Here is a 20,459-nt window from a genome sequence, read left to right as displayed (position 1 = left end):
GCCCTGCATGACTCCGCTCTACACAAAACGCATTACACACTCGTTAGCCTAGAAGGAGACACCCTCAAGTATCCGAGGGAGGGGAGGGGGGGGGGGGGCTATTAAATGCAGTCACGCACATCTGTTAACACATGCTCTCACACACACACACACACGCACACACACATGCAGGTGTTTGCATTACGATGCTGAAATAAACATATTCTCTACTTCTTGTTACGTATTGTGTAACAAGTAGTAGAGGTCGATTAGTGAGCGAAGCATCAAACTAATTACAAACCAATTACAACACAAACACAGAGCCTCAAAGCTGCAAAACAATAATCAATTTACCATTACTGCAAAGTCAGCAAATCTATCATAAATATCATCAACATATTCAAAAAGTTACTATCCCAAAAATACTTTTTACGCTTAAATGCAGTCCAGTTAAAAAGCTTAATGTCTTCCGGAGTACTTCTGAGTACTTTCTGCAGCTTTGCTAAAGAGTTCACATGTTTCTTTCTCACTTTGTTTATGTAATTTGAGCTCTGTGCGGAAGCAAAACAACCTCACTTTGGACCGTTTCAGCCTCTGCGGAGACATTTGATCCTCGTGAGGATACGAGAACAAAAATATTCACAGAGCAGTGGAGACTCTGCTCATCTGCAGCCTGCGACTTCACATCACCGCCTGCCAGGGATCCGGGGTCACCACGGATACGAGCCAGATGCTGGAGCAACCCGGCAGTGTGTCGCTGTGGAAACGGAAACGTTGGCTGCTGGGAGATAAAGGGCTCGATTCTCCCCCCCACGCACACACACACACAGAACGCATCCCAGAAAGGCAAGAACACGGAGGCTAAAGAGCAGACATACACACACACACACACACACACAGACGCCCACACACACACCTGTTTACACATTTTCTGAAGGTCTTTTCATTATAAGCTGAGTTTCTATTGCCAGTTTTGCACAAAACTCAGATATGAATCGCTGTGTTTCCATAAAGTGACTCAATGTGAATACAGTATGTCTCGCCTGCTGTTTCCACACTGTACACTCCTGCACAACAGGTGGCGCCATTACAACAACAAAATCAGTTTTCTCGTTTTTCACAAATGAAATCTTTATCGACTCATTACAAAAACGACCTGGAGAAGGCATTTATATTTGAGAATTTCTAATTCATTTGTCAGATCGCAACTTTAAAATACGCACGTGTACGTGTGTGTGTGTGTGTGTGTGAGTGTGTGTGTGTGTGTGTGTGTGTGTGTGTACACAAACATGTACGGGAATGCAAAACAAAAACCAAAATAAAAAACAGCCATTTTCTTTTTATATCAGTAACTTTACATGTCTTTGTTTCTCAATGTGATTAGCTTAAATTATTAATAATTATATTATATATATATTATATATATATATATTAATTATTATAGTTAAAATTATTAACAGGAAAGAGAGGGGAATACTGTTTTTCTGAAATATCTAAACGATTCTAAAGTTCTGTGGCCTTTGGTTCAATCCCTTCTTGTCTCCTCCCACACATCCCCCCCTCTCTCCTTCTCTCCTCTCCTTTGTCTGTCACTCCTCTGCTTCTTAATCATTAATATCGCAGCTCTGACCCTCATCCAATGAGAATGAGTCAGGGATTTGCATAATTAGCCCCACTCGGTGGACGAGTCCCACTCCAGCCCCCCGTGAGAGCGTCTCTAGTGGGCTTGCTCACTTCCACGTGTAGGAGGTGGCGTGCGGTTAGATAACCGTCGCCCAGAGACGAGAGAGAAGACGAAGAGTTTTACATTTGCTGTCAAATACAAAGACGTTTAAGTTACTTTGTTTTCATGGATGGATTTTGTAGAACAAAGTGTATTTTAGTCCATATTCTCTCATATTCTTGCTGCTCTTGTGACCGCATGAGACATTATGGATACATGTAGAGGATATCAGAAGATCTTATTGGTTTCAATCCCAGTGGGCTTTATAAGCAGGGTTGGAGATAATACATTTTTTATGGGGCAATTTTTGCCCTCGCCGTCTTGGGGGCACTTTTGAAATATTAAAATTAACATCTTAAACTGCTCAGAAGTCTTTGCTGCTGTACGGTTTGACATGTGGTCGCCTGGATCGCTGCTTTACAGCTGACTCCACATTTACGTCTGCATCATTCCGCTACTTCAATGTTCAGTTGGTCCAATTTCCTATTTTTAATTCATAACTAACGCTCGTTTTTATGAAGGACTTTTGTTTGTTCTTCCTTGTGGTCTTTACCACCTGACTCACGGCCTGCAGGCTTGTTTTTATCGGGAAACAACAAATTCACCATTCTTTCATATGAGCTTGCTCTCTCTGCTGATTCATTCAGATCACAAGTTCAATCACTTTGCAATTACTTTTCATGATTGAACAGTTTATGCCACTATTTTCATCCCTAGAGAAACTTGGATTCATCCACTGACGTCAACAATACTAAAATAAGACTAATGTGTCAAAATATTTTTTAAACCTTCCTGGATGAATACTTGGACGCAAATGCATGAAAGGAGAAAAATGGAGGCGGGAGGAGGTGCAGGGGAAAAGACTCCTTGTGTGTTCTCATTCAGGACAACATCTGGAGGGACTATAGGTGGATGAGGAGATAGAGAGGAGAGAAGAAGAAGAATGGAAGAGGAGACTAAGTGAGGAGGAGAGGAAAAAGAACAGAATGAATGATGGGGTGAAAGGATAGATGGATGCAATGAAGGTTGGCTGTGCAGAGGAATAACATTAGAGAGGGAAGCACTGCAAGATCACGTCCAGACAGAGAGCTCAGAATCCCAGGAGACACACACACACACACACACACACACACACACACACACACACACACACACACACACACACACACACACACAGCAGCTGAAGCACCTCTCACTGTCCTGAAAATCCCACACACCATTACAGATTTCTTCATTGGTGTCCGTGCTGCTATGAGATTTCCTAGAAAACAGCAGTGCCTGGTTATGAAGTAATTGCCGTAATCAGCGAGTGGCTTTGTGCCTAAAAATGAGCTGGAAGCGAAAAGCGCTGTTTGCTTTTCTCCATGGATACGGGAAAGACGTCCCAAGAGCAGGAAAAAAAATCCAGCCTAGCATTGTTCTGGGAAGCCAAAACAAAGAGTTTATGTGAGTTCGGGACAGTAGAGTCACGTAAAGGCCGGCGACATCTTGTTTCACTGCGCATCCATGCAGCTGCTGTGCCAGGAGGTAGACAGAGGAAGAGGGGAGAACTGGAGAAAGTGAAGCGCACAGGGGTGGTTTTCTGACTTTTCTCGACAACCGAGAAAAAGACAGAAAACCCGAACGGGAAGCCTGGCGAGCAAACAGGAAGGAATTCCTGTCGCGCTGTGTCGTCTGTCTCTTTGTGTCTGTTAGAGATTTAAACAGCAGGAAGTCAAACGGCCGACACGCAGCCGGGACTGAGCGCGGGACTAATGGGGTTGAAGAAAAGGAGGCTAAGAGAAGCGCAGTTGACCCGCGATAACCCCCCACACTTCATGCTCTTTCTCGCTGTCTCTGTAACACACTGACTTGGACTCTGTGGACCAAAACACTGAACAATTAAAAAGTTTTTCACTGATGTAGCAATACAAGCTATAAAAACTTCTTTAGAGATATCATGTTATGCCAGGGAGCAACATAAATACCCGGAGAGAGAGCGAGAGCGAGAGCGAGAGAGAGAGCGAGAGCGAGAGAGAGAGAGTTTGGGGTCTTGCGTAGTCAGTGCATTTCCCTGTCACTTTATGCGTTTCCATCTCCATCTTTGCCTTTTTGTCTGTCTGCCACAAGTTCAATTTGAATAACACCGATTGCATTAGCCATGAAATTTTGCTCAGAAACATTTCATGCTGTGGCATTTTGCACTTTTTTTTTGCACTTTTTTTCTTTAGCTTCCTCAAACTGGCCTGTGTAAAAACTAGGCTCCATTCACTCACTTAGTTCATTTGTGAACTCCAGACCACCATGCCCCTGGTGAACATCCCAGTGTAGGTTTGAGCGCTGAGGACGGAATGTTCAATGTAAAGGTTTATGACGCTTGCCGACAGATGTGACAGTTGACACCCAACAACTGCCAACAAGTGAGAAAACAGAGTGGCACTTAGTCACAACATTGCACCCAAAATGGAAGCGAGGGGTGATATTCTGAGCCATCGTGGCACCTGTGAACACGAGTGGTGAGAAGACGAGCGGCCGCTCCCTAATGGCTCAGGTTGTAATACATCTGTAACCCTCTCAGCAAGCAGCTCCGTCCCGCCAGCCAGAGACTCAGGTTGAGAGAACGGCGTGGATCAAATGTGGAAGCGGAGCGTGAACGGCGGAGCTGGAGGGTAAAGTCTTCACCGGTGTCTCTAACTCCCCCTCCGTCTCCATCTCAATTCTCTTCCTTTCTCTCTGGGATCTCATCCATCAAATCGGCGAGGAAGGCCCGGGAGAGGCCCGCGCGGGGAGGATGGTAACCGCATCTGATATCGCCGTAAAACAATGAGAGTGCCGAGCTTCCACCCTCGCGGAGATACGATCAAATTAAACGTGTCCATCATGGATCACGACACCGGCTACCAATAAGGTTTGACAGATCACTTGAGAGTTGCCATGAATCCAGTTTGTGAGATTAAAGTGATACTCCTGGGATTTTACAGAATTTAACAAAATTCGGGGGAAATTATGCCTGAACTGTTTCACTAACAGTGCTTTTTTGTAAGTTGGATCATTTGAGAGATGAACGTCATATACTGTATGTAGTAAGATGTTATCCTCTGACCTTTGACCCTGAACTCTATGTATGTTGTCATGGATCTCTATCCTATAGTAACTTTCGGGTTCTTTCTCACATCAGCCTGCAGCTCCTGCAATGTTGCCCTATAGCGTGAAGTAGCTGAGGGAACGTTAAGAAGGTGTTAGTATCATTTGGGTCCCATAATGGGCCACTGAAAGACCTCCAGACCTGCCAGGCGATGCCACGCATCACTTCACCCACTGTGGGTCAGCAGACGAGGCACGCAGCGGTTGGCTTTCCCAGTGTAATGCGGTCGCACCAGGCTGAAAGCGTAATTCTCCTCCACAGCCTCCTCCTTCTCCTCCTCCTTGTTCCAAGCGGCTTTAATCTCCCGCCGGGCCTCTGGGCGACCCATCCAACGTGCATTTGCATACATCTGCATATTTCCCATTAGGCTCCACTTGTTGCCTTTTCACGAAAAACTGGGATGTGGCGATGATCACCCTTGACGTTAATGGTCCTGTCTCTCTCTGCCTCTTTATTTCATCTTCGCTCTGTCTAACTTTCTCGCCACCACTCTTTCCCCCTCTCTCTCTCTCTCTCTCTCTCTTTCTCTCTCTCTCTCTCTCCCTCCCTCTCTCAGCTGAGTGAAGGGCTGTGATCAGAGTGCAGTATGGAGCTCTGATCCGGAGACAAAGGCAGAGGCAGCAGCGAGTGAAACCATCTGGGGCCTGCCGACAGCCTCCGGCCAGAGAGGAACACAATAACAAGACAGAGGAAACGCAATCGGCACACAATGACCACGACTGAACACGCTAATTACATTAATATGTGATCAACTATTCAATTAGGCTCATTCAGCGTGTGGAGCTCCAGAGGTATGGAGACACGCAAATGAGATGACTGAGCACAAATCAGGAATAAACGCCGTCTGAGGGACTGAATGGAGTAATAGCAGCGAGTATTAACAGCGCCAATAGATGAATTCATTCGCTCATTTGTCGGGGCGATTCATCCGGGAGCCAATTTGCGTACCCGCAGGTGGACTCAGTAATGTTTGACCGCGGTGGTATTGGATATTGGCGTCACGCATGCCTGCGTATTGAATGTCAGAGGATGCTTGAGCGTGGAAGGTCAGCAGACGCAGAGGCTGTGGCAGATCCCAGTTCATGACTGCATTAAAGTGGGTTAAAGGACTTTAGAGCTGGTGTCACTGGCTGTTATGTGTTATCAAGACTGTGCTCCATCGCTACTAAAGGGATTCGAGATTAGCTGCAGTGTGTGAAGAATATTCATCAAGAGACACAGTAGTGTAATCCTGGAGTCATTCATTCTTGGCCACCAGGGGGCAGAAAATCTCGACGTTACCATTGAGGTTAGTGTCGGTTTTACAATTAACTAATAACTTAACAACTGTGAGTATCGACTCTTTACTACTTCCAACTACTTACGCACACAGCCCCTCTCACTAGATGTCTGTAAATAATCAAAAATATAGAAATACCAAATTTATAACATGGAAATTGCAATTGAATAGCTGCTGAAGTTGTATTTACATAATGCGACCAAAGAACAAAAGCAGCGTGACAATCTTCTGCACCTCCATATTTTTTGCGTTTTGGTCATTTCTTTTTCGTTACATGAAGTGTTTCTGTTCACATTTAATGGATCTGTGACCTTCATCAGAGTGTAATCAATGTTTTATTCACCATCTCTGGCAAGGTAGCGTGATGAAGACTTGTGTGGGTGTTAAAAGGGGTTAAATAAGAAGCTTTAAAGAGTTTGGTGATAATTCCTCAGTCGTTTGATTCAATGTGATTATCCAGACAGTGTTGGATCAAAATCCTATTGAGCAGTGCGTGAACGACATTTCTGTCTGTTTCCTCCAAATAAAACCAGACAGTATAAGGCTTTATTAGCTTTCCGTTCCAATTAGCAGCAGGTTGGGAAAGCTGTCAAAAAAATGCCAGCACGCTAAATATGGCGGCATTTACCAAAAAGCCTCACCTTTCCTCCACAATGCCTTGTTTCCCCGCTGCGCACTAATCAAGCGCCCGTCTCTGCACTTGTCAATTCAGAGGCGAACCTCAGGCTTTTCAAATGCGCATTTAATTGCATCGGTTCTGGAAGCGTCGTTAAGTAAGAAGCTGGGAAATACATTTCTTAATGCGACTTAGTGATGCCCGGCAAATCAAAGACCATCAAGTGAATTAATGAGGGTGAGCGGCGAGCGCATTAAGAGAAGAGAGGAGACGAAGCGCTTCCACAAACAAACACATATCCCTCAACCAGACTGCAGACAGAGAGAGGATGGGTGGAGGATGGTTAATAAATAGACTTCCTGTCAATAGGCATAGGATAAGATACAATATAGGCCACTTAAAAGTGTAAATACACACATTCGGGCGCACACACACACGCACACACAAAAACACTCACACACCTTTTCTTCTTCTGTGTTTTTAAAAGGCAGACAGATGCTTCTCCGGCGTCGTGCTTTCGCTCTGGTGAATAGAGCTTCTGAAGAAAAGGGGAACAGGCAAGAGGTGGGGGCAGCGGCGTGGTGGGCAGAGGGAGGGGAGGGGGTTCGGGGGCATTCGAGATGAAAAAGAGGAGAGCGAGAAATACGAAACCTTCCTGGTTATTAAAAGCCATCTTCGCGAGGGCAGCGCTCCTGTCGTTAAGTACTCTTTCAATTATTAATGGTGCCACCGCTTTCATGCGCGTGGCTTGTGAATGCCTGTACAGCTCCAGACACACACACACACACACACACACACACATACAGACAAACTCTCTTCACCTTTTCTTCTCGGTAACACACATGCTCGCTCACACGCACACGCATGCACCATAATTGTTGGCAGAGCTGGAGTGGAGACAGGTCAGTGCGGGAATGATAATATTGAACTTTATGTTCAGAGAGAGAGAGAGAGAGAGAGAGAGAAAATGGAAACAGAAAATGGAAATAACTTCATACCATCAAGGTAACAAATTCACCTTCTCCCCTGCGGCGAACACTCGCTCACTATGTTTACATCCACTCAATGCCTTTACCTTTACCTTTAACTTCAATCAAGAAACTGAAAACATTCTGGAGGAAAATGTTTTTTTAATCGCAATACATTCTAAATCAGCAGCTTAGTGTAACTGCATCTCATGCCAAGTGCAATGTTCATATCGCAGCTGAGCACCAGATGTACACGTATATGCAGACGACTCTTAATCAGCAGCATTCCTGTGTAAACGCAGCCTCGCTCTATATGATCTTGGTCTGTAACTCAGAGTTTCCTGCCATTCTGTGTGTTACTAGGACATTCATTCATTCACTCATTCATCGCATTCCAGCTGAAGTTCTGAGATGTATGTAAAGGTGCTGGTGCTCCTGGGCCGGACCGAACAAATCACCAACATTCTCTCGACTGTCAAGCGCCCGTCAAGCTTTTGGCAATAAAGAGGAGGAGATGAGGAGAGATTAGAGATAGTTGGGATGATGCCACGGACAATAGGAGAGGAGTAAAAAGCTTTGAGGGAGTTATCCTGCCTCTCCGCTCACAGCTCCAAATGTTCCCTTGCCTCATATGACAGATTACCAGCACAAATGCTGCTCTGGAGAAAAACTGGCAGAGGAAGAGATCCAAACACATCGCCGTCTGACAGGCCTGCATGTGTGTGTGTGTGTGTGAGGAGTGAGAAAGAGGGATGTGGTCTGCTTTTAGGGCACGGCGGTGTTCGTGCCTCCTGTAGTCATGAGATGTATGTAATAAGGTGTTTAATGCGGTAAGATACTCACACGTCAACACACACACGCGCTCACACATATACCACGGCACGGTAGTGATTATACATGGAGAGTGAGCATCTCCGTGGTTTCAACAGCAACGTTCACACTAACAGCAAGAAAAATGCTGCGTTGAAGTTGAGTGAAGTTGAAAACGAGTCGCAATTCTCGATGCAAGTCGAGTTTACCAGTTGTGACGAGTATTTTTTATTTCAACTTCCAGGCAAATAAATGGTAAATAAATCTACTTTTCTGTCCTTTTTCCCACAGAACAGATGATGTGAAACTATCCTCTCTTCTTCTTTCTCCTTTTTTTAGATAAAAGAAAATCGCAGAGTTAAAATCTTCTCTAATGTGGCGGAAAATAGAGACAAATTCAACAATCTGAATAAGAGACAAATGTGCCGATTTAGCAGCAAAATGAACCAGAAAAAAGCCAGATATCCTCACAGTTTGCTTGATAAATGATTGTTGTGATAAGTGTGTTCACTATGATCTGTTATTCTGCATTGAGGGATCCGAATCCAGAGCTTGAAAGATCAGCGTGGGTCGATGTGACACCATAAGTGAACACTGGTTTGAGAGTCAGGCCGGGTCTTTCTATCTATTGAAAGTTAGCAGAGTGGGGAATGTTGGGCAGGCGGACGGTGGCGGCAAGCGCTGCTTATCGACCTCGGCCGGGCACGTTTCCACTCTGGAGACAGGACGGGAGGCGCTGGGGCGTGCCGGCAACCGTCCCTCGAGACCGCTGTCCAATTACAGCACAAAATGAGCCAGGAGAGCCACGAGATTGGGCTGGGGGCACCGAGGTGATGATGGAGGAAGGGAGGGGGGGCGAGGATATGAGTAGCTCTTGAAATTAATGGGGCAGGGTTTGAGCGGGAGTCTCGGGGGCGACCAGGGGCCCACTGATCACATTCAATTCTCTCTGAAGCAGCCATTAGGGGGCAAGAGGTGCCAGGAAATTTCGGAGACGAGAGGTGAACAAGGCTCGCTAGTTTCCCCAGGCTGCAGTGATGCCGCTGGGCAAAGGAGGTGATGACCACAGGCCATTAAACACAGCCGTGTTAGCAAATTTTCCTTTTTTTTAGTACATGAGCCAGGGGGACAGTTTGTGTGATTGGTACCATGTGAAAACAAAACATTACACTTCTTGACTAATCGTGATCTCATTTATATCTTCATAAAACTGTCTTTACAGATGAGATACATGAGTAATGAGTAATTACTTAACTCATTAACTGCGTCAAATGCGGTGACATGCAGCTTCAAAAGTTGTTCTTTTGTCGAATAGAATCAGCAGAGTCACGTCAGGTAAGTGCATCACCACAGGGGGAAGCATTTCACAGATTGAAGAGCTTCAAAACAACTTTTAGCTGGATACAATAGTTAGTTTGAGTCAAATTCCAAATACAAAATATTACAATTAATTACAAAATAAAAGATACAATAGATTTTTGTGAATGTTTTATTTTTGGGCAAAATTTTCACATATCTGCACAAATAATAAAATGCACTTCATTGAAAGTGCAGGTTCTCCTGAAAAAGCTGACATATGGTGGTCGAGGCTGAGAGACAGAATGAGCTCAGTAGAACAAGATCTATGGCGGTCGAATCGAAGCTCCAGTCACGATGTCACACCTCAGAGGGTTAATATCATAACAGACGGACATCGTTGCGCGTAATCTTTAAAGAATGATCACATAACTAAGCTGCGAGGGCAATCGCGAGCTCATTGTGAGCCACATCACGTAAAAAGTGACAAATTGAAGGATTTCAGTAAAGATTTTAATTGGCGCTGGCGTTGCGAGAGCTTTCATTTGAAATGTCATATTTGGAAGACTCTGCTCCGAGAGCTATTAAGCAGAAATGTGTTCGTCTATAAAAGAGCTCTTCTGTGTGTGATTGCCGTTTAATAGCCGGCCATACGTTCACGCTCCAGTCTCGCTTTAATGTGGCAATGCACCGGGGACCCGGAGAACCCAAGGCCTGGAAACGTCTCATCCAAATTACCGTCATCTTCCAAAGTGCGGTGCCGAGGGAATGAGATGAAATGTTGTCATAATGTTGCCGTGGCGGAGCTCATTGCCACGAGATACGACAATAACGTGCTGACAGCGACGAGCCGTTACACAGACGCAAACACGTGTACACACATTAGGATTAGAAGGATTCGTCTGTGTTGATTGCATGTTTACTGTGGGATTGATTAGGCCGTCTGACTCTCAGAAGCTGTTAACCTGATTTCATTCTGATGTGTCATTTTCATTAGCCCACACATAAGCACACTTGTTTCACCATCATGACTGCTTTTATTAGCGTTATGATGCGTCGGCCTGGCCTTAAAAGTCGACTCAGAGGCATTGATTGTTGCCTAAACGACATGCAGGCATTTCTGGAATCATTTCCGCTTAAAATAAAATGTAAGGAATGTGAATGATGGTACCAAATATCAGCTGGTGTCAGTTTCAATCTAAAAACAGGATCAAGCAAAAGAGAATCAGTGAAAGCTAATAACACCAGTGCACTGCTGTTCTCTCTTTGACACAGGCTAGTACACACACACACACAAACACACACATACACACACATTCCCACACAAAGAAGTTTCGCCAGGAGTCAGCGTTGTATTTAATACTTACAGTCACATCAATGGCACATTAAGACGGTGTAACCACGGCAACAGACACCAGTATAGTGTCAAACAGAGGCTTTCAAAAAGATCCAAAGATGCATTTACTTTAACGCAACAGCAACACGGTCCTGAGAGAATGTGGTGGGAGAGAGAGAGGGAAAGAGAGAGGGAGAGAGAGAGAGAGGGAGAGAGAATCTGCACAAAACTGGGATAAAAATAAGAAATAAAAAGGAAGAAGAAATATATTCCAAAAAGGAAAGCAGGAAATATACAACAAGCTGCAACAGGGCAGGATGTACAACTCCTGCTGGGGGAGATTGTGTGTGTGTGTGTGTGCGTCTGTGCGTGTGGTGTTGAAATGTGCTCATAAATTTCCTCAATATTCTGACCCTTTATCTCAAGGAAAGAGTAAGATATTGGCTTCCTGGTTCACATACGTATGCTCGTTCTCTCTATCTCTCTCTCTCACTCTGTCACACACACACAGTGAGAGACATATTAGCCACTGTGGCTCCAGCTTTGTTCCTCGAGTCATCTGACTGTGAGCAGAACATGAAGCAACAGTCCATTCCCATAAAACACACAGCTGCAGTAACATGACCCATCCCTCTCTCTCTCTCTCTCTCTTTCTCTTTCTCGCTCTCTCTCTTCCTCTTCCACCACTCCCTCCCCCCCATCCCCCACCCCTTGACATTTCCCCACTTTATCCCATGTTTTGCTCTTGCACAGCCTCAGTCTGGTCAGGCTGCAGTCAGACATCTCTCCTTCCTGCATGTGACTTACAAAACGTCCTCCAGCTGCACAACAAATGGCATTTTCTCTCGCCACGTAAACAACACAACTGAAATCAGCAAAAGACAGAATATGCTTCCTCCAAGCAGCAGATCTGGATTATGAGTGTGAATCAACATACTGATACATGTAAACTTAATCACAACACTCTTACTTACATATCATAGACTGCTTACTGTATATGTCACCTGTACGGATAAATACATCAAAATAGCGCTGAAATCACGTCCAGTGAATCCTGCAGGTTAAATCTGTTAAAGATTCCATATGATCTGATCTATGTTTTGGGCTGTGAGGACGAGGTAGCAAACAGTTACATCACAATGCACTCACACAGTATGAAACCAGCCTTCAGCACGGTGTGTGTGCGCGTGCGCGCGTGCACGCGTGCGTGCGTGCGTGCGTGTGCGTGTGTGTGTGCACGTCTGCTCTGGCTTCTTCTTGTCTCTGTCCCGGTTGGTTGAACCCGGTCAGCTCTGAGTGTTGTTTGATTGATTGATTACATATTCAATGCAGGATGGATCAATACTGTAATGTGAGGTCACTGTGGAAAATAATAGAATAACAGAGACGAGGATAAAGGCTCCTCCTCCTTCTCTTCTTCTTGTTACTCATTTTCCTTTCATGCCCGCTGTCTTTTTCTCTTTTTTACCCATTTTAGAACACGCCAGGGTCACCATCTGCATGGCAACACACACAGCGTGACACTTCCATAACCCAGGAGGAGTAAGAGAGCGAGGGAGCAGGGACCCCTCTCTCTCTCTCTCTCTCTCTCCCCCCCACTCGCTACCCATAATTCATTAGCTCTCCCTCTCGTCTTCCCTCTGTGCTGTGACCGATGTGGCTTTCTGAGGACGTGTACGGATATTTTACGGCGCCAAGCTGCTGACGGTCGATACTTTGTGCTGCCATTCAGAATGTTTAAATTCCACCGTTTTCACACTTTGCAAAATGGAATTTTTTATAGGAAAGTATATATGGTAAACCATAATATAACGCTCCACTGTGTCAGTCACATCTGTACAAAACACTGAACTGATGATACTTGAGGACAGTAGTCTTAAGTATTATTATTAGTTATATTTTGAGAAACTCTGTTTGGTAATCTAGGGTAAATTTGAATTTTGAGTGAAAGCCCAGACTCAAACCCAGAGACAAAATTAGCTCAGATATATGCAGACTGAGTCCATGCAGCAGTATGTATAGATGCAGGATCACACACCAGGACCAGCGGCGGATCACACGCAGGCCACTTTGACCTCTGGAAGCCATCCGGACCTATTAAAAACTCACTCTAGCCCTGATTGGTCAGTTTCACCCGGCAGTCTTGCACTGTTGGCATTTTTTCCACTTTTGCTCTATTTTGGCCGCTCCTCCAGCATCCATCAGTCACACACACACACACACAATAGACATTTAATTCCTTTTTTTCTTCTTCTTCGTTATTTTCACCGGGCAGGGCGCCAATGTTTTTCTTTCCTTCGTTGACTCTCACCCCCTCCTCCTCGTCCTCCTCCTCGCCATCCTCGCTAAGCTTTCCGTTTCGCTCGCGAGTGAAAGCTGTTTATTTATTCAGACAAGATCTATTTTCCCCCCTTTCCCATCCCCCGGTTACATGCTTATAGAGGATCGCCGCGGAAAAAGAAGAGAGGAAAGAAGGGAAGCCGGGGAGAGAGAAAGTAAGTCACACTCAGAGGAAATCCTCCGCGGAAGAGACGATAACGACGTCGAGGAGAAGGAGGAGGAAGAATGAGGAGAGGAAGAGAGGGGATGTTAGAGAGGAGGAGGTGGAGGAGAGTCTATTCTCCATTTCCTGTCTCTCTTAAGCCATACAGCACAGAGAGGGGCTGTGTGTGTGTGTGTGTGGGTGGGTGGGTGGGTGTGTGTGTGTGTGTGTGTGTGTGTGTGTGTGTGTGTGTGTGTGTGTGTGTGTGTGTGTGTGTGTGTGTGTGTGTGTGCGTGTGTGTGTGTGTGTGTGTGTGTGTGTGTGTGCGTGTGTGCGTGTGTATGTGCTTGCGTGCGTGGCACCGGAGGGGGAACACACGCACACACACACACACACACACACACACACACACACACACACACACACACACACACACACTACACAGAGGTTTAAAGCTTCTTTATGGGTCTGGTCCTCGTACACATCTACACACTGCATGAGTATACCTCCGAGAATTAGACTATAACAAAGTACAGCACTAAAATACAGCTAGAGGGAATGGTTATCGAGTGTGTGTGTGAGTTTGTGCAGAAAAAGAGCGAGTGGGTTAGTGAGAGAGAGAGAGTGATATAGAGACAGAGTGCTGTGCTCCAGGTGGTACATTATTAAACAGATTTGTCACTTTGGGCCAATGAGTGTGTGTGCGTGTTTGTGTGTGTGTGTGTGTGTGTGTGTGTGTGTGTGTGTGTGTGTGTGTGTGTGTGTGTGTGTGTGTGTGTGTAGAGAGAGAGAGAGTAATGCGGCCGCACTAATTAGTTATAATTTACAAAGAGAAATCAAAGAGCGAGAGAGAGAAAGAGATTGTCCTCGTTATTTCAGTACGTTTGATTTAGATGTGCAGTCACATGATCATATACTGTTTGTACAAACAAACAAACACACACACACACACACACACACACACACACACACACACACACACACTCACTCTTTGGGAAAAGAAGAAAGGACAAACAGATGCATCTGTCATCACACGCAGCGATATGTGTTAGAGTCAAAAATAACATTAAAGTCACACAGACAATAAGCTGTGTGTGTGTGTGTGTGTGTGTCATCTACAAGCCTACAGTGTGTAATCTCACTTTTGATACAAAATCAAAGGGTAAATTCTGAATCTGGCACCAAACACAGAGGACAGAAAAAGAACACCCACACACACACACACACACACACACACACACACACACACACAAAGTTGTGAACCCAGTATTTGAAGGGCTGAGAATGATGAACATTATGGCTCTATAAAATAAAGACAGAGCCCGGGGGATATATACACACACACACAAACACTCTCTCCCTCTCTGTCTCACACACACAAACACACACATGATGGGAAAGACAGTAAAATTGCAATATTTTCATTCATTTCAAGACTTTGCCGATAACGTCATGAAGGCCGCAAACAAATCCTGCAGCGAATTTGGATCCAGACTTTTAATGTGCACCTGCAACGCCGAACAAACCTAATCTCTTCGTTTTACAGCGACTCATTTTCACACACGATCACCTACAGACTGAGCATGACCACGAAACACACACACACACACACACACACACACACACACACACACACACACATACACACACACACACACACACGGATGATATTCTACCGTTTTGATATTCTACCGTTCCTTCTGTGTGTGTGTGTGTGTGTGTATGTGTGTGTAAAGGAATTCGGTCCCTCCCTCTCGCTAGCTATCCGTCCGCCCTCCATCGCTCCCGTGCTGAATGCGGCATTGTTCGTCGCCGTACAGACAGCTGAGGGAGGCGAGAGGGCAAAACCCCGCGCAACACCAACAACCAACCAAGCAGGCAACTCTGCGGTCAGACTGCAACATGAAACACAAACCAAACGTAACGAGATGACGCCTGGAAACATTTGGAATGACATGGAAAGGTAATACATCGACTGAAAGTGTGTGTCACCTGAGTGAGCCTGTGTGATCCTGAAAAAAAGAGACAGGGCTTCTCACACACGCACACACACACACACACACACACACACACACACACACACACACACACACACACGCACGCACGCACACACACACTATCAGATGGGATTTAACGGTGCTCTTGGTAATTTGGCGGACGGATTTGCGGCGTCCTCTTGCTCCAGCGGGACGTTAAGTGACACAGAATGCGAGCGGACCAAACTCGTTAAGTGGATTAATTAAAACCAACACTGCCGGGTCAGAGGTCAAGCACCCCGAGCAACCCCCCCCCCCCCGAGCACACACTGGATCTCTTAGAGCCGAGAGAAAAACACAGCGCCATCGCCTGACCGACACCAAGATTTGGTCAGAGGCACATACACACAAACACATTCCTCCCTTAGCAGCTGTGTGTGTCTGTGTGTGTCTGTGGGTGTCTGTGTGTGTGTGTGTGCGTACATTCAGCAATTATTTAACAAGACGTTAATAGAATAAAAACCTCAGCTCATCTCTCCCCTCCCTAATTGAATACAGAACACACCTCGGCTCTGTGCCGCACACACGTGTGTGTTTGTGTGTGTGTGTGTGTGTGTGTGTGTGTGTGTGTGCGTGTGTGTGTGCAGTAGCCGGATGTAATCAGGTGGAATTAATATGCATGCTGTTTCTTATTATGGAATAACTCAACTGCACTTCAGATATGCGACGTGCAGCGTGAGAGAGAGACACCGACTGATTTACAACATCCATCACTCCCTCGCTCGCTCACTCTCGCAGGTGTGTGTGTGTGTGTGTGTGTGTGTGTGTGTGTGTGTCTATGTTAAAGCGTGTATATGTGGGGGGTGCGTTTATATTGTATGGGGGGCAGTGACTAAAGATATAAAGCATTTCTGCAAAAAAAACACACACATACATGCTACACTCCTGATTTATCCTTTAAACAGGTGCAAGACATTTTTTCACCTTTAAATGGAAACACAAATTCAATTTCAATTTTCAATTTCAAACTTCTGCCCCATGTGACGACGACGCCACAACTCATCCACATCACACAGAATGTTTAAATAAAGACCTGACGTCCTCGATTGAGCACAACAACGTTAATTATCTTCAGTCGCTCACATTAGCAGGCTAGCTTGCCCCTGTCGGTGCTAGCTATGTAGCTAACACTTGAATGCTCTGCTCTGCTTTTTTCAGAGCCACTACCTCGTTTAAAGGGCCAGAGTCAGCCAATAAGATCACAGCTGATATGAAAGGAATCCAAACGCCGATACAGAACAGAAATCTAAAAGCACAAAACCCTTCCTACCTAACCCAAGATAGATAGTGTTTTTTGTCATTTTCATGTTGGAAAATGTAGAAATTGAGTTTTTCTTATCTGCGATCTTGTGTTTATTTTTACATTTTGAGGTCTTGTGGCTCCTCTCAGGACCTCAAACTGACATAATAGTGAAAGATTCTTCAAGTTGAGGTTCAGCTGAGCATAAACGGCGTTGTGTTTTACGTTTTAATGCTCTGAAACGCTTAAATCTCTGCCTGCGTTTCAGACGATTGTTTCCCGTCTGGATTGAGTTTGTTTGATGAGGCAAAGGAGAAACAAATAAAAAATGCAGGCTGTCACTCTGTAGATGCTCGTTGCTCAACAACAACAACAACACACACACAGACACACACACACACACACACACACCGGTGAGAGGAGAACTTGCTAATGGCGTGTTTACGATCTGGGTCTGTAGGTGTGTGTGTGTGTGTGTGTTAAGTGTGTGTCTGAGTGTGACAGAGGTGAGCCTCATTAGGGAAAAACGTCGGTGCAGCGGCGCTTCATTATCATACACGATTGAAGAAGAAGAAGGAGAAGAAGAAGTGCGCGCAGGCGTAAGTGCTCATTTGCGCGAGTGTGTGTGTGTGTGGGAGTGAGTGAGACGGTGTGTGTGTGTGTGTCTGTGTGTGCGTGACCCTGAGAGAGTGTGAGCGATGGGCTGGCGGTAAGCTGGTCTTTATTAAGATGCGTCATGTTTGGAGAGGGGCAGCTGCTCCAGCCTCTAATCTAAGAGAACACAGGTTTAATAAAGAGAAGAAGAGAGAGAGAGAGAGAGAGAGAGAGAGAGGCACACACACCTCTGTCACCCGTCCCTCTCCTCCATCTCCCTCTTTCCTCTCATCACTCTCTCACATCATCAGATCTCTCCTGAGAAGAGTAACCTGCCGCGTGAAACCTGACGGCGTCGTTTCTTTCAGGGATCCAAACCGTGAACCTCCTCGCCCCCTGGAGGCCATTTCTTATCTCGACGAGCACGAGCGTAAAGTGTGTTTAATGGCTGCCCCCCCCCCCTAGTGACGCCGAGAGATGTGACCCCATTAAGCAAATAGACCAAGAGAAGAGCAGATTTAGCGTCGGCAGAGGAAGAAACCTCATGGCTATTTATGAATGTGTCTGTGTCTGTGTGAGTGAGTGCGTGTGCACGCGCGTGTGTGTTTGTGTGTGTGAGGGGGTCAGCTGCACGCCCTATTTCTGGTCCGGACGGTCATCGCCTGCTTGTTTGGAAATCATTTAACACCCAGCTAGATGAAATTTGCCTGCTCCACTTCTCTCGCACCGTTTTCTATTTTGGATGGGAGGATAACAGGGTGGAAGCAGCGGCGTGATGGAGGGTACAGAAATGATAAAAGGGGGGGTGTGGGGCTTAAAAGAATAATTTGAAGGTCTCTATGGTTTTGTCTGCTCTCTCTCTCCTTCCCTGTCGTTTCTAAAATAGAATTTGCGATCATTCCTGCCGCTGCCGAGCCCGTCGAGGGAATAATGACTTATTCATGACCTGGCTGAAACGTTCCGGGACAAGGCCTTCCAGATTCGCCCACCTGTAATCGGCATCTGACGGCGGGACGACAAGAACCAAAACAGGGGAGGAGAAGAGCGAAGAGTTTGACCTCTGACCCCTGGACGCGACAAGTCAAAGCCACACATATTGTTGGAATTCTGCAACCTAGACGTGAACAAAAGGGACTGGAACCAAACTGATGATTGAATGCTATTCATGAGGATCGGTCGGAATAAACACACACTGACTTCAAGAATGCTACCGCGTTGGACGTTGAAGGAACGAACAAATTCCTGAATCTGGCGACTTTTCTTCACGTTTTAAAAAGAAAAAGTTTCATTAATTCAAGATGAATTCATGTAAATTTGTTCTTACATACGTCACAAATCGCAAAAACCTACACATCACTGTCACATTGAATAGAGAGACAGGAGACTTAATCTGCATTTCATTTTAGAATCTGCTGAATTTTGGATTAATTTCCGGTTTCGAGCCAAATTTGAGTATAAAATAAAAAGGTATAAATTAGAGTAAAAAGCTTTTATAGGTTTTTTAAGGTTTTATACACATTTTATCAATATATAATTGTAGATTGAGAGCGAGTCCCTGTTTGCATTGCCTGCTGCATTCAAGCGCCGTTGGAAAAAGGGAAGCAGCACTTTCACAAGTTGGAAATGACAAGTGAACAGCTGATGAGGTTTACCAGCTGTGACGTATGATCGCAACCTTTTCACCTCTCCTGCTGGGAAAAATGGCGTCCACGTCGATAAAAAAAAGAAGTATCTATTTGTTTTTAAAACTTTAATCCTCTGCATTTTTGTATTTAAAAACAAAGCAAAAGGCGGCAGCAATGATCGTTGGGGCCCCACACACTGAAGCTGGATGGACCACTTGACCATCTGGTACATACGACCCTTCAACGAGCACACAAACGCATAATCAGAGTGAAGCCCCCCATGGTGAGATGTTCAGAAGCTCAAATATTTATATATATATATATAATATAACATTGTAAATGTTTAGGAGATAAATTCCTGCAGGGGCGCACTTTGCACTTTTTTTTTAACGGGACCGATCGGGGGGTGGGGGTGGGGGGTAGAGAGGGTATGACGAGGAGGAGGTAGGGTAGGAGGGGGGTGATTGTGATAAATGTGTGTTATTCTGACTTCAACGGGGATGAACAGAAGTCGGTGATAGTGAGAATTGGAGGGGTTAATGAGATGTACGCGGCGGACACGGAGTCGCAAAGTAAAGAGCCCCGCTGTCCTCCGCGAGGTCCGCGCGTAATTACGCACCGCGGGCTCGAACCACAACACAGCTGCGTCCCACCCTTTTCCTCCCCGAAACCAAGAGCACAAGCCTCCCCGAGCCCAAGCCTCCTCCGCGCCGCCGCCGCCCCGCACGTAGCGGAGCGGCGGCGGGGGGAAAGAGCGCAGAGAGCCGCGAGAGAGCGAGCGAAGTGTCCGGGGCTCTTACCTTAACACGTTCCAGCTTTTCAGGGGGTCCAGGTCTGAAATTATAGAAACCATGGTCGAGCGGCTGGGCTGGGCAGCACCGGGAGAGAGGGAGGGGGTGCGACGGAAACAAGGACGAGGAGGATCGAAAGAAAAAAGCGGCGCAAAAGGCTGTAAACTCCGTCTGCGAATGACAGCGAGTGCTGGGATGCGACCAACCCGTCCAGGCTGTTCAGAGGCTGATGAGCACTCTCTCTCTCTCTCTCTCTCTCTCTCTCTCTCTCTCTCTCTCTCTCTCTCTCTCTCTCTCTCTCTCTCTCTCTCTCTCTCTCTCTCTCTCTCTCTCTCTCTCTCTCTCTCTCTCTCTCTCTCTCTCTCTCTCTCTCTCTCTCTACCTCCCTCTACCTCTTATTCTCTCTCTCTGCCCCCCCCTCTCTCGCTCAGCTCCGTGCGCTCTCGTCTCCAAACCTCCCCCGGTGAGCAGCGAGCTGGACGCGCTGCTCCTTCTTTATTCCCTCACACGAACACAAATCTGTTGTTTTTAGGCGCTTAGACATTTGAGATCTTTTTGCA

The 20,459-nt window shown here is 45.9% G+C and overlaps 1 protein-coding gene across 1 annotated transcript in view; it reads right to left on the bottom strand.

Annotated features, from left to right (window-relative positions):
• The window catches only part of LOC143008331 (CUGBP Elav-like family member 2), a 144,608-nt gene extending 124,338 nt beyond the window's left edge, over nucleotides 1–20,270 (bottom strand). The window contains exon 1 of the mRNA XM_076160043.1: nucleotides 19,909–20,270. Coding sequence (XP_076016158.1) covers nucleotides 19,909–19,961 — 53 coding nt within the window. The 5' untranslated portion in view covers nucleotides 19,962–20,270. The remainder of the gene's footprint in view (nucleotides 1–19,908) is intronic.
• Between the last annotated feature and the right edge of the window lie 189 nt (nucleotides 20,271–20,459).

This window comes from Genypterus blacodes, unplaced genomic scaffold (genome assembly GCF_046128005.1).
Source record: "Genypterus blacodes isolate CSIRO-AG114 ecotype Tasmania unplaced genomic scaffold, CSIRO-AGI_Gbla_v1 ptg000103l_1, whole genome shotgun sequence".
In the NCBI taxonomy this organism is placed as follows: Eukaryota; Metazoa; Chordata; class Actinopteri; order Ophidiiformes; family Ophidiidae; genus Genypterus; species Genypterus blacodes.
Note: the sequence above shows the minus strand (reverse complement) of the source record. Positions and strands in the feature narration are given on the sequence as shown.